Here is a 13320-nt window from a genome sequence, read left to right as displayed (position 1 = left end):
GTCAGCTATGGACAACTCAGTACTGTGGATTGTTGAGGGGAATGGGCTGGCTGGAGTCATGCTATGTTTATCAAACGTGATGAGACTACTAATAGGAGTAGGAAGGAGGGAAAAGTAGAGCTGGGGAGGAAAAAGCCTGGAGATATAGGATGTATGTGATGGGTGGGCAATGCATCTGTATTTTTAAAATATCCAAAAGAACAGTGTGATCACACAGGCAGTACACCATCAGTCTTTTTTTTTTTTTTTTTTTTTTGGCTTTTTTCCAGTACCGGGAATCGAACTCATGACCTTGCGTTTGCCAGTCATGCGCTGTGCCACTGAGCTAAATCCCCAGCCTCTGTACCATCAGTCTTGATGTTCTCTTAAGGATTAACCTAGACAAGAGGGGACCAGACTGCAGCCAGGATGTCAAGGTTGGCCATGAGCAGGGCCGGTCTTTGAGCAAGAGTAACCCATGGGAGTGACAGACTAGGAGGGGACACATGGCCTCCGACCCCAGCACAGAATTCTGGGAGGCCTGAGGCATAGAGAGAGGCTCGGGCTGCTCCATCCCTGCAGAGTAAGTTGGGCCCCATGGTGAGCACCCCAGCATGTCCACCCTGGGTGTCACCCTGGCACTCCCATCTGGGGGCCATGCATCCAGAGGGAGGTCCTCAGTTCCTCCTCTTGCCAGGTGCTGGACACTTGGCAAAGCTCCAAAGACTGGTTGCTGGTTCATTGTTGGGTTGCATCCCTCAGCTGCTGCTACCCAGCCCTGAACTAATGCACACAGTGCCTGTCCCCTCTCTGGGCTGCAACGCCCTGCACAGGCCTGACCCCACACTCACTTTGGCAAATGCTTGTTAGACAATGTCACAGAACCCCTGACTGGACAGCAAGGACATCAGAAGGGACCCTAGGAGAACCCACCCCACCCCTTCCTCCTCCCTGCGGTGGCCGTGAGGTGGTGGTGTGGAGCTACTCACCTGCCCCTCCCATGCTGCTGTGAGTCCAGCCCAGGAAGCCCTGACAGCTCCAGAGGCCTGCACGCTGTCACTATCACGTCCCTCGGACACACCCACAGTGTTCAGGGTGTAGTTCCCCCATCTCTGCCCACCCATCTGGTCTAGGCCCGCCCCATCCCTCCCTCCCCTCCTGGTTCCTGACTCTTGGTTCCATCCTTTGTTTTCTTTCCTACCCCCAGTTCGGTCCCTTCCTCCTCTTTCTGTGCCCCTCACACTCAGATTTGCCATGCTGGCTGTCCCCCCAGACACTTTGCCCTCACTGGGTACTGGACCTCGGTTCCCATCTGCTGGCCAGAACCCAAAGGACAAAGCCAGGATCCAGACACACACACATCCTTCTGCAGGGCCAGCGGAGCCCATGACAGCAGCAGCACGTAGGCGGGTAGCAACTGTGTACAGCTCCGAGACAATCACAGGTAGCCGCACAACCGCGGGTCACCATACCATAGCAACCAAGCAAAATTACATAGCGATGCCTGGACTCCTGCAACCAAGAGGCAGAGTGACAAGCAACAGAACATGGCCAGGGGGCACAGGAGCACAGAAGTCACCTAGTAGTGTAGGGCAATGGCCGTGCAGGAGGCTGCAAGCATGGGGCAGAGTGAGAGTTCAGAGCTCAGTGTGAGCCATAGACAGATTTACTGAGCAGTGAAAGATCCCAGAGGAGCCAGGACCCATGTGGGCAGCGGTGGCCCCGCCACAAGCCTGTGACTCCCAGACATGTCCCTGGGGGTGGTCACACGGCGGAGCCTGCAGGAGAAGCCATGCAGAGACATGCAGCGGTGGGCAGTGACCGTGAGCCAAGGCGCTCTCAGCTCCTGGCCATGGCCTAGGTGATGAGCCCATAGTCTCTCCTGACTCCCCAGTCCTGGTCTGTGTCTACACCCACAGTGCCTTCCGAGCCATGCATCTCTGCCTCCCTCCAGAGTCCACTTCAGCTTAGCAGGAAAAGAACAATTTGTGAAGAATGGAGCACTTTGGGGGTAGCGGAGGGGGTGCATCTATGCCTTTCTGTGCCAAGACCCCCAGATCTGCCCATCCGGCACCCACAGCCCACCAACATAACCTGGGCTCCCTGCCAAACTCAGCCATTTCTTCCTGTCTCCTGACACCTGGCTTCGCCACAGGCCCTTTGAGTGCCATTTTATCCTGTGGTGCTAGGCTCCGGTCCAGGGCAGGCATGCCAAGGTCCAGTGTGGGCACCAGGCTCCAAGAACTAAGGGGCAGCGTGCGCCTCCCTTCTGAGCAGCTCAGGACATCTGCCCTGAAGAAACAGCGGCTGAGTAGGTGTGAGGGGGGAATTTTGGGGTCCTTCTAAATGTGTCAGCTCTCCAAACACCCCTTCACGCCTAGACACGCTGAGCCCCACTCCTGAGCCACTTCCTGTCTTCCTACACCAGCGCTGCCACAGGTGAGCTGAGGGGCTCCACCCACAGAAGCCCCCCTCCCACCTACCCACCCTGCGTGCCCGGGTCCTCACTGCTCCAGGCATGGAGAAAACCAGACCGCCCAGCCTTCTGTAGGGGCAGGATGAGCCTGGACAGTCCCCAGGAGGCAGCATCTGCCATGACCCCCACATGACTAGTGGCCTGGGATAGACTCAAGGAAAGACCTGGTGACACGTGAGCAGGTGAGGGGGCAGGATGGGGCCAGTGTCTTCACTGCCACGTGGACCCACATTGCTGGAAGACACCAAGTCAGCCCCCTGTAGTTGGGGGTGAGGCTCCCTGGAGAAGAATGTGGGCTGTGCTTGGGATAAACTGAAGCAGAGGTGCTCAGTGGTTGTTCAAGAAGCGTTATTCTGTTTTGCTTCCAGCCCAGAAATCCAAGCATAGGGTTGTCACGCATATGCACGCACATGCACACCTCTCTTCCATTTCTCTCTTTCTCTAGTTGTGTATATTCCTCTCCCTTCCTCCCTCCCTCCTTCCCCTTCTTCCTCCCCTGTTCAGAGCAGCTCTGCAGCGGACCAGCGGCCCTCATACCGGGAGATGAATAATTGACAGGATTGTTTAAACATTCAGTGGAGTTTTGCCAGCCTCCCCACGCTGGAATAACTCATTTCTTTTCATTCTGTCTGTGAAAGCCTCTGTCCTCCTCTGCCAGCCCTGCCCCCAGCTCCAGCTTTGTCTCTTTCTCCTTTCTTGAGCCTGCTGGACCCCTCAGGATCCCTCCTGCCCCATTTAACTGTGCCCAAAGGTGGGAGGCGACCGCAGCCAGGGGCCCAATTTCCCGGGCACAGAGAGCAAGGCCAGGGAGTGGTGGCTGCTCCCAGTTCGCACACACCAGGCGGACAGGTGTCCCGCCCCGGCTCCTCCAACCAAAGCGTGTTGCATCGCTGAGCTGCGCTTGTCCCATCAGTAGCTGAGAGAGCAGCCTGCCCTACTTGCCGTGGCGCCCTGCATGGTCTCCCTGCTTCTGCCCTGAGGTGTTCCCGAGTACTCACAGCCTCTCCTGGTCCTTGAAGTGACCTTGCACCCCCTTCCTCTCTTTGGTCCCCAGATCCTGCCTCTATCACTGAGGAGATTGGAGCAAATGAGCTATGCTCGGTGGCAGAGCCTCCGTCCAGCCCCGGAACCCTGCCGGCCAAGGACTGCAGACCGTGGGGCTCAGCTCCACCTGGTGGCAGGTCCTGAGCAGGAGCCTCTGCTGCATGGGCAGGAGGGTGGGTGGGGTGGGGTAGGGCACCCCGCACTGTTCACACGGGAGGCGAGGAGTACCGAGGAGCATCTGCGCCTCTGCCAGGCTAGGGCCCTGTGGTGACCGGGATGCCTAGGGCCTCTCAGGCGCTGTGAGACTAGCACAGAGCCCAAGGTAGGCCCAGGGGCAGGTCCTCTGCCAGCAGCACCGCCACCCACCTCCCCAGGATTCTGATCCTGCAGAGCAAGAGGCAGAGACACATGAGAGGACAGAGAGCGAGACAGTGGAGACCAGGAAAACAGAGCCACTGGTGCCCCCAGCCTCCACACACACTCTCAACTCGGTGTCCCCTTCAAGCTACCCACATGAGCATGAGACACCCCTGCAGCCCATCCTTCCTGCCACCACAGCCTCAGCTCCACTGCCCAGCCAGTACTCTCCACCACCTGCACAAACCTCTGTCTGTCCACCTGGCCTCGAGGCCCACCTGCAGCTCATGTCCACTGCACACCCACAAAGGCCCCGTGACCCTCCTTGGCCCACTAGGCCCCACTCCCGCAAGAAGGAGGTTTCTCAGAGGCCTGGCCACCTTGCTGGTCCCCACTGTGCCCCTGTAGCTCCAAGCCCTTCAAGCTGGTCCCTGGAAGGGGCTCTAAAAATAACCTTGGCAGTTCTCTTCCCTTCCTGGTCCTCCTCTGTCCCTGTCCTTTTCCTCCTCTAGTACACGCACACACATGCAGTGCTTACTAAGCATTCGAGGCAAGGAGAGAGTGAAGGAGAAAGGTGGACAGGAAGAAAGGAGGCTCTCATCCCCTGCACAGGCCTGTCGCTTCCCGGCAGATTCTTCCTCTGTGTGTGGCACTAGCAGGTGCAAGCCCCACTTCTATCCCTCCACAGCTGTGTGATCTTAGAGAAATCACTGCGCCTCTCTGGTTCCATGTGCTCACTGTAACATGGAGGGAATTCTGTCCCCCTGCCCAGCTCTTGAGGCTGTGGGGAGGATTAACAAGAGAGTGGATGGCAGTGTGTTGGAAAGTGTAAAGGGCTGGCCACTTTGCAGGAGCCTGATTAATAGTCTCAGCATTCACAGGGCCCTTTGAGGCCAAGAATGAGCAGAGAGGAAGCACAAGCCCTGAGGTCTCTTCCTCTCCATCTCACCCCTGCTCCGAGGGGCTGCCCCAGACTCCCGGTCCCCTCCCCCAGCCCTGCTTCCCCTGCGAGTCATTCTCCTTCTCCATCCTTCACCGGAGAATGAAGAGATTAATAAACGAGACTCATAACTCAGCGGCTAGGACGCAGCAGATATTTACAGCTCTGTTTCAATTTGCAGAAAGATTAAGTGTTTGTCAATTTATTGTCTCCTGGTGTGTGCAGGAGGCTGGGCCAGCTCCCCGCTGGCCAGCTCCCCTCCCCCACCCCACCCAGGCAGCTCAATCCTCTCACCCCAGCCCCAGCCCTGGAGCAGGTAGGGAGCCGGGGTCTCCTGAAAGAGCCAGTCTCCCAAGGCCAGAACCCCAAGCCCAGGAAGAAGAGTCTGGTCTCTCCCCACCTGGTCAGGTCAAAGGGCCTAGAGCCCAAGCCCCCCACCTCAGACCACTCTCAGGGTCAAATACTTTCAGAAGTTGCTGCCTTAGGCCTAGGGGTAGCTGTTCGAGGGAACCACTGCTGGGGTGGCCCTGAAGAGGGGGGTCCCGTGTCCATGGAAAAAGCCCCAGCCTAACAGGAGGGGCCTGCAGAGGCCAAGGGAGGTGAGACAGGCTGCGGATGGCATAAGAAAGGGATTCAGCGCCCCCTGCCACAAAAGGGCCAGGACTTGAACCCCAGTGTGAGCTGGACTGAAGGAGCCAAGAAGGGAGCAAGGGAGTATGGGAGAAAAGCTGGCGAGGGCTCCACACCAAGTGGGCCTGCAGCTGCCTCTGTGCCCAAGTCCAGCATGGCACCCACTCATTCATCCAGGCTCCCTCTGTGTAGCTATAACACAGGGGAGCCCCATCCCCCACACCTGAGTGGTACAACCTCGAGGAAGTCACTGTACCTCTCCTACCCAGTGTCCTCACTGTCAAGTAGAGGAAATAGTTTCCCTACCCCTCTCCTGAGACTTTGACCCAAGTGTGGGTGGAAGTGCTTTGGGCATAGTGGAGGGCTGTCCACTCTGGGAGGCTCGATTATAACATATTCTTGGATCCTTCCAGACTGGGGAGTTAGAGGGAGCTGGGCATAGGTGCACATGCCTGTCATCCTAGCACTTGAGAGGCTGAGGCAGGAGGATCCCTGCAAGTTCCAGGCTAGCCTGGCCTACAGGCACAACCCTGTCTTGAAAAAAGAAAAAGAAAGAAAAACCAGAGGACCTGGGTCTATAAGTCATTCTGGCTGACCAGCCACCTCTGGGTCTGACTCCCCCTCTCTGGGTAAGGGGCAGGTCCTGATGATTTTCTTATTCATGTTGGCAGACGAAGCTGTGGGGTGAGACAGCCTTCGGTTTTTGCGCCTTAGTGAGGTGGTCAGGGTGCAGATACCTGGCGTCCCAGGTGTCTCTGTTCAGCCCTTGATTAACCACACGTCCACAGGCAGTGGGCAAGGCCAGAACAAGGCGCTCTCCATAAGGGGGCGATCAGAAGGAGGCCGTCACTGCTGAGGGCTCGAATCCCTGATTGTGAGGAGGAATGGGGGCAGAGTGCCAGGCACCATCCTGAGCCTCCTGTTAATAATGCTAAGCAAAGCCCGCAACGTTTAGTGAGTTCTCTCTCACTCTGCGCCTAGAACATTCAACATAATTTCACTTCATTGTTGGTCATAGCTGACAGGGAACATAAAAGGTGTGATAAAAAATGCAGTGAATGCTGCTGCTGAGTGCCATCCAACAGAAAGGCAGGCTTGTGAAAGCATCACGGCATGTCTTCATCTGCTTTATTCAAGAGATCTGGCACTGTAGGACTTATGGCTCTTCCCCAAAGCCAAAATGACCATGAAAAGGCAACGTTTTGTGTGGATTTGGGGACATCAAGACAGCCAGGACTGGCTGTGCAACTAAAGATGTACGGACACAAAGCAGAACTTTCTGAACTCCTTCAGAAGTAGCAAGAACGACGGGATGAGTGTGTCTGAAGTGGTGGGGCGGGAAGAAGGGCAACAGGTCTTTAATTGTAATTATTTTTAAAAATATTTACCATATTTTTCAATCACACCTTATACAGTTATCAGCTCCACTTTGCAAATAGAAAAAAGACCCCTCCACCCCACCACCACAACCCAGCGCCCCTGGAAAGTCTGAGCAATCAGCTCTGGGCTCCAGTTGAGCAGAGCTTGGTGACTCAGAGGGTAGGCACCTGGAGAGCCTGACTCACCATCCTCCCAGCCCATCTGGGAGGCAGGGCTGCCTCAGTTTCCTAGTAAACACGGAGACAGCTCTGTGGCTACCGGTCCCCTCCCAGGCCCACCCGGGACATTTGAGAGTATGAGCAAGGGCCCACGCACCAGATGCTTCAAATAATTCAGTCACAAATTGGGCTGAAGCAGCAGCCTATTAAATAGGTTCTGTCCCTCTACTACGGCAGAAGGACCTATGCAGACCTCAGAGGCCTCTCAGATTCCACGGGGGACCCTGGTGGCCTGGAGGCACCTCTCCACCCTGTAGAAAGATTGCACCCCAGGGACACCAGAAACAGGATTTTCTAACAGACGGGGTTCAGAGAGGGGCCCCTTTTGTCTGGGGCTGAGGGCAAACTGTCCTCCCAATGCTACCCTAGCTCTCTGTCTCTAGTAGGGTGGCCCCTGAGCTCAGATTAAATGCTTTCCAGTGCAATCCAATTTCCTCCTGCCACAGACTAGAAAAGCTCAACACACACGGAGGCATACACACTTAGTGCTAAATATCCAATCAAGTCCACAGATAATAGAGAGCAGCTAGTTCACTCCCAGTTTAATCAGATAAAATGCCCATCCATCGGCGCAGCGAGGTGGCGGGGTGGGCAACGCTGGCTGTGCCTTTAAATCTTCAAGGAGGGGGCGCACGGCCCACGGGGGACTAATTATCCTTCTGCTTTTAGCCAGCTCTTACTCAAACAGACAAAAGGGGGCTCCCAGCCCCAATGGCCCTAAGCCTCTGCATAGAATTTTTTTTTTTTGCTCTCAGATATGCAAATCCGCCTGGCCCGGTGGGCCTTGGGAATAGGACTGATGGTGACTCGGGTTTGGGAAGACCCTGGGAGGGCCAGCTTGGGAGACTGGAGGCATCTCGTTCCTCCTCGGCAGGCTGGGTGGGGGCCCCACTACTGTATCCTCTCCTTTGTGAGAGGCAGGGACACTGGTCCACCCGGGCCTGGCTGTCCTCCCTAGTGTAGTTCCAGAGATGCTGCCTCTGCTCTGAACGCTTCCATGGCTCTGTGACCTGCAGCCTGAGCCCCAAGCCCTGATGGGTCTGAACCCTGCACCTCAAGTCCTTGCCTGAGCCCAAAATGTCCCACCCACAGCCATCCACCTGGCACAGAGTAAGTGCTCAGTATATCTGCACCCACTGAAGCTGGGTGGTGTAGACAGGGGGAAAGCTTGCTCTACCCAGCGCCTACAGGAACCTCAGGTGATGCCAGTTATCACCCACGGGCTGTGGGTACCCCATGGAGCACTGGGGCGGGGCCTGAGGGCCAGGTTCTATCTCTCCCCTCCAAGACCTTGCCGTGGGAGGCCACCCATCGGCTGCTCTCTTGGGGAATCCACCCACGCACCGTGGCTGGGTTCCAGACCCCTGCACCCTCTGCTATCTGCCACCCACTGCAGCCAGGGGTGCCTGGACCTGGAAGGGAGGCAGGACTGGGTAGGCTGGGTGCAGGCAGCTGGCCTCATCAGGACTTGAGTAATGGAGCAGGGGTGGGGGCCATCCCAGGAGAGCCAGGCCAGGGGAGCTGCCCCATGGCCACCTGTACTTGCTGGGGCTAGGACCTGGATTCCCATCACTGGGAAAGAGAACAAGACCCAGGCAGGAGGTGCCCCTGAGGCAGGGTTGGGAGAGACAAGGGGATTGCAGCAGGGCCTGGGTGTTTCCAGGTTTGTGCAACTGGGGCTTTGCTCTGCCTGGATGTTCACTGGGGGGAATTCCGTGAATGAAGATCCTGGTCATTGACATCTCGGAGGCAGGGGAGGGGACACAAAGTTAAAACCGACACTGTAAAGCAGCAGCAGCATCCTACTAGCCAGGAATGGCAGCACTTTGGATTCTGTGGTCAGAGAGCAGCCCTGTGCCATGCTGGGGGACAATGTAGGGGGAGGGGGGTCTGGTGGTGACTGCCAGCACCATATTCACAGGTCACCCGCAGACATTGCTCCTTTGATCATCTCACAGCCCTCTCCCCATTATACAGAGGAGAAAACTGAGGCACAGAGAGGCAGAGTGCTCATCACAGTCAACAGTACCTGGCAAGACTGGGACGTAAACCCAGAGCTCTCTGGCTCCAAAGTCCCTGCTCTGCTGGTCCTTGGGGCAGTCACTGGCCCTGAACATGCCCCATCTTATTGCAGGGGCTCAGCCCATCTGTCACAGCCCAGCCCAGGCCGGTCCCCCATACCCAGAGGTGTGAAGGGTAATGAGGGCCTGTAATTAAGGCTTCTGGAGACGCTGCTGGGAGATTTATAGACAGGCTTGGTCAATACCTGCACCCGGCTGCAGAGCCAGCGAGACATCGATAAGTGCTGCTCGTTAAGGCTTCCCTGCTCCCTGCCCTGTCCCCCGCCTCCCGAACCTGTCAGCCGCCTGCTCTCAGCGCCTGGTACACGGGCTGCGCTCAATTAATTTGCACTTGTTGGGGCCATCTGTTCCTTTCCTGCATCCGCGTCGGGCATGTGTGGGTTCCACCTCCTACTCCTCCACGGGCCCCAGAGCCAGCAACAGAGCACCCGATCTCGCCACGCTGAGGCTTCCCCTTCATCCGAGACCCCTGAAGCCAAAGCCGGCCATGGTGCAGGGAGGCAGGGCTCCCAGGCTTGACGTCTGGTGGCCCCCATTCCCGGAAGGGTGACACGTTGGAGCCACAGGCTTTGGAAGGGGCTGGGAAGTCTTTCCCTGGAGCAACATCCGTCAAGGGCAGTACAGGGGCCGAGGCTCAGACAGCTGCCAGGGGTGTGCAGGGACATTGATGCAAACGATCCATCCTGAAAGCTGATGCATGCTGCGTCTCACCTGGGCTGTGCCCCTCCCAAGAGTTTTGGTGACCAACACCCCAGCCTGTATTTTTCTGGGCTCTCCTTTCCTCTGGAAGTTCCCCCAGCCCCTTCAAGCTCCAACATACCTGCTTCCTGCCCTGGGCCCAAGGTTCTGACCCTGGAGGGCTGGGGAATCTCTGGGCTCTGCTGTCCTGCACAGCACATGGGCAGATTTACCAGGCAACTAGGCCCTCTGTGGGTGGCCAAGGAGGGGCTGCAGGTGGGGAGCTGCGCCTGGGGAAGGGAACCATATGTACCTTGAGGGCCACGTGGGAAGGAAGAGTACACAAAGCCCCCAGTGCCCCTGGGGTCTCTGCTCTTTCCCTCTTCCTCCTCAGCTGGGCCTGGCACTGGCCCGGCTCCCAGCAACCCCCTGGAAGAAGGAAAGAGCCCCAGCCTGGCATAAGAACTGACTGCTGTAAGGGGCAGGGAAGGCATGGGGTGCCCTTAGCACCTGTTTTCTACATGAACCCCTGGGGCCCAAGCCACTCAAGGGTGCAGTTCCCCATCCCCCTCCACATCCCCACTTGTCCAGGTCCAGGGATGGACCCAGGGTCCCCTTGGCGCCCCTTCTGCCTCCTGCCAGCGTGAGCTGGAATGCAGCCTTGTCTGAGGCCCGCTGGGCAAGACCATGCTGCCATGTGGTGCATTATTGATGGGGTCCTAATTGTGCGTTTCCCAAAGTCTACAGGCCTTTGATGAAAAATTCATGTCGCACCCGAGGACCGAGCAGATTCTATCGATTGGCCGCACAGCGGGTTCGGGAGGACAGGGGCCCCTGCAGGGAGGGGCACCTGTCGGGCCCCCAGGCTTTGGGCCCAGGACCTCTGGGAGGGGAGTGGGAGGCCAAAGCCTGCGTCCCTGGAGGGGAAGAACTAGGCCATATTAGAACCTACATCTGGGTACCCCCCCGCAAGCCTCATTCCCACTAGCATGGAAGAGAGTTAGGAACCTCAGAGCACCCAAGAGGCTCACATGGATGAGGGCGTATGAGCCAGGCATTGCTCAGAGCTCCACACCCACAGCCTCACAAAGCTCCACCCCCCAACAGCTCCATGAGATGGGCACCGAGGAGAAAATGGGGGCTCAGAGAGGTTAAGTGACTGTCCAGAGTCACACAGCTAATCTCCTCTTCACCAGGCCATCTAGAGCTACAGAGAATGTGCGATAGTCCTGTCCAACTGCCTCCCTGTCCCTGTCACATGGCAGCAGGGGGGAGAGGAAGAAATCCACTGACTGTGAAGCCAGGTGTGGTGGCCCATGACTGGGATCCCAGCACTTGGGAGGCTGAAGCAGGAGGATCGCCATGAGTTTGAGGGTAGCCTGGGCTATGTAGTGAGCTTAAAGCCAGCCTGAACTACATAGTGAGACCCTGTCCCATAAAAGAAAGAAATGAAAGAAAAGAAATAGTGGTGTGGGAAACTAAGTGAGAAGACTAAGGCCCCCTGCAATGCTGATAGAGGCCAGAGCCCCAGGGTAGAGACAGAAACAGGTGCAGGTGCTGTCCCTGACTGTCCAGCCAGGACTGTAACAGTGCTACCACCTGGTCCCCAAAGAACCCTGATCAGCACCCACCCATGCAGTCACCAAGTCACCAAGTCTGCAGGCAAGCCCGGGCCCGGGCAGGAACCTCGCTGGGTCTGAATGCAGCCGCTCATGGACAGACAGGCAAATAGGCACTGCCCGCCGCAGGACCCCCCGCTGCCCCAGCCAGGCTTGAGCAGTTCATGACCCCGCCGAGGGTTTCTAGCGGGTGGGCCGGCTTGTTTGGGTTTGTTTTCCCTTTGCTTCCCGGAGTTCCTTCTGAAAACATCCACCCATGTCTCCGCTGAACTAAAAGGAAAGGAATTTGTCCAGACCTCAGGAAAGCAGAGCCTGGAGGCCCCAGGGGCGGGGTGGGGCCTGGAGCTGCTCTGCACAGCTGCAGGAAGGACAGGGAGCCTGGCCTGGGGGGAGGGGGGAGGGGCGGAGAGGGAATTAGCCGAAGAGGGATGGGGAGAGAAGGCGGCCTGGGAGAGCACAGGGAAAAAGTGGAGACTGAGCCAGGTGTGATGGCGCACACCTATAATCCCAGCACCCTGGAAGGCTGAGGCAGGAAGATGGCCTCAAGTTCGAGGCCAGCCTGGATAAATAGCAAGACCTTGTCTTAAAGAAAAAAAAAAAAGTGCAGACAGAGAGTGAGAACAGGAAAGAAAGGGAAGAGAGGTGTAGTGGATGGTAGTGTGGGGTTCCTGAGACCCAGGACGGGGGACTCAGAAGCCCCAAATCTTCAAGGGTCTCCAAACAGCCTGCCCCAGCTCTGCCGCCACCTCATCGGTATTTCCCTGGCCCAAGAGTGAGCCCAGCCTCCCAGCCCAGGCACCCCACACCCGAGACAAAGGGGAAGTGGCCCACAGCCACCTGCCTGCCTTCTTCAGGGCTGGGCTGGGTCTCCCGGCAGGCACTTGTTGTAGCAACAGGCCCTGGGGACCCATCGTGGGGACCAGGACGGCTAACAGCAAAGATGGGGGAGCCAGGACCCCTACCCCCTCTGACCCCCAAGGCCACCCTGGACCTGGCTGACAGTGGCTCTGTAAGTCTGCCCATGCCCCTGGTTCCAGGATTAGATGGGGTGCTCACCTAGCAAGCAGGTGTATAGGGGTGGTTGCCAGGCAACTGGCAGAGGTGTTCCCAGTGCCAACAGGAAGGTGGGGAGGGCAGGCCCTGTCTTCTAGCTGCCCAAGGTCACAGGAACTTTCTATGCAGTTCCCAGCCCCACACCCTATCCCAGAGTGGGAGGACAGCCCAGCCCCTGGGGAAATCCCTTCAAGTGGGAAGGGGTCTGGGTGGGAGAGCAAGCACAGCCACTCTGGGAAGGGAAGAGACCCTTCCCAGCCCCGCGTGCGGGCCGGTACTGCCGAGCAGGGACAAGCGCAGGGCCCAAGGTGCTGTTGGACTAGGAGGAAGTGCGCTTGGTGGCTGGGCTTGGGGTGCCTGCGGTCTTCCTGGAGTGGAGGCCCCGGAGCTGAGCCTTGAATGTTGGGCAGGGTAGAAGGAGACCTAGACGAGGGGGAACAGGACATGGGAGGGGCGTCTTCCTGGAAGCCTCATCCCCACCTGCTGCCCGCCACATTGTCCCAGCCTGGCCCAATTAGCAGGCCTGGCTCCTGCAGGGCCCAATTAGGCGGGGGCTGGGGTCAGCTGCCGGCCAAGGCCCGGCTGCCCCTCCAAGTTTGCCCAGCCCAGCGCAGCGCGAAAGCTTTCTAGATGCCGCCCTCTCTAGGGCTGCAGGAGGTGAGAGAAAGAGCAGAAGAAAAGGGGAAATCCACTCCTTTTGTTTCTTTGCTGTAACCTTGGGCTGAACAAAGAGGCAACGCCTCCCCTCCCCTGGAGGCCGTGTGGCTCCCACGGAGCAGGGAGCCTGTTTGAAGCAGCACTTGGCGCAGTTTTGCTGTGACAGGGAGGCCCAGCCACATCCAAGGGGAAGCATTCAAGGGGCAGC

The 13320-nt window shown here is 57.7% G+C and overlaps 1 protein-coding gene across 12 annotated transcripts in view; it reads left to right on the top strand.

The window, feature by feature from the left end:
• Ccdc33 (coiled-coil domain containing 33) overlaps positions 1-13320 on the top strand; it is a 90980-nt gene that overhangs the window by 63127 nt on the left and 14533 nt on the right. The window contains exon 1 of one of the 12 annotated variants that reach the window (XM_013519034.1): positions 12260-12411. The exons of 10 other annotated variants lie outside the window; for them this stretch is intronic. In XM_013519034.1, coding sequence (XP_013374488.1) covers positions 12343-12411 — 69 coding nt within the window. In that variant the 5' untranslated portion in view covers positions 12260-12342. Of the gene's footprint in view, positions 1-12259; positions 12412-13320 lie in introns of those variants that run through there. One more of the 12 variants, XM_013519035.1, reaches the window with a different exon arrangement.

Source organism: Chinchilla lanigera, unplaced genomic scaffold (genome assembly GCF_000276665.1).
Source record: "Chinchilla lanigera isolate Chin_1 unplaced genomic scaffold, ChiLan1.0 scaffold00049, whole genome shotgun sequence".
NCBI classification, from domain to species: Eukaryota; Metazoa; Chordata; class Mammalia; order Rodentia; family Chinchillidae; genus Chinchilla; species Chinchilla lanigera.
The sequence above is the reverse complement of the archived record's forward strand: the minus strand, read 5'-3'. Positions and strand labels throughout refer to the sequence as shown.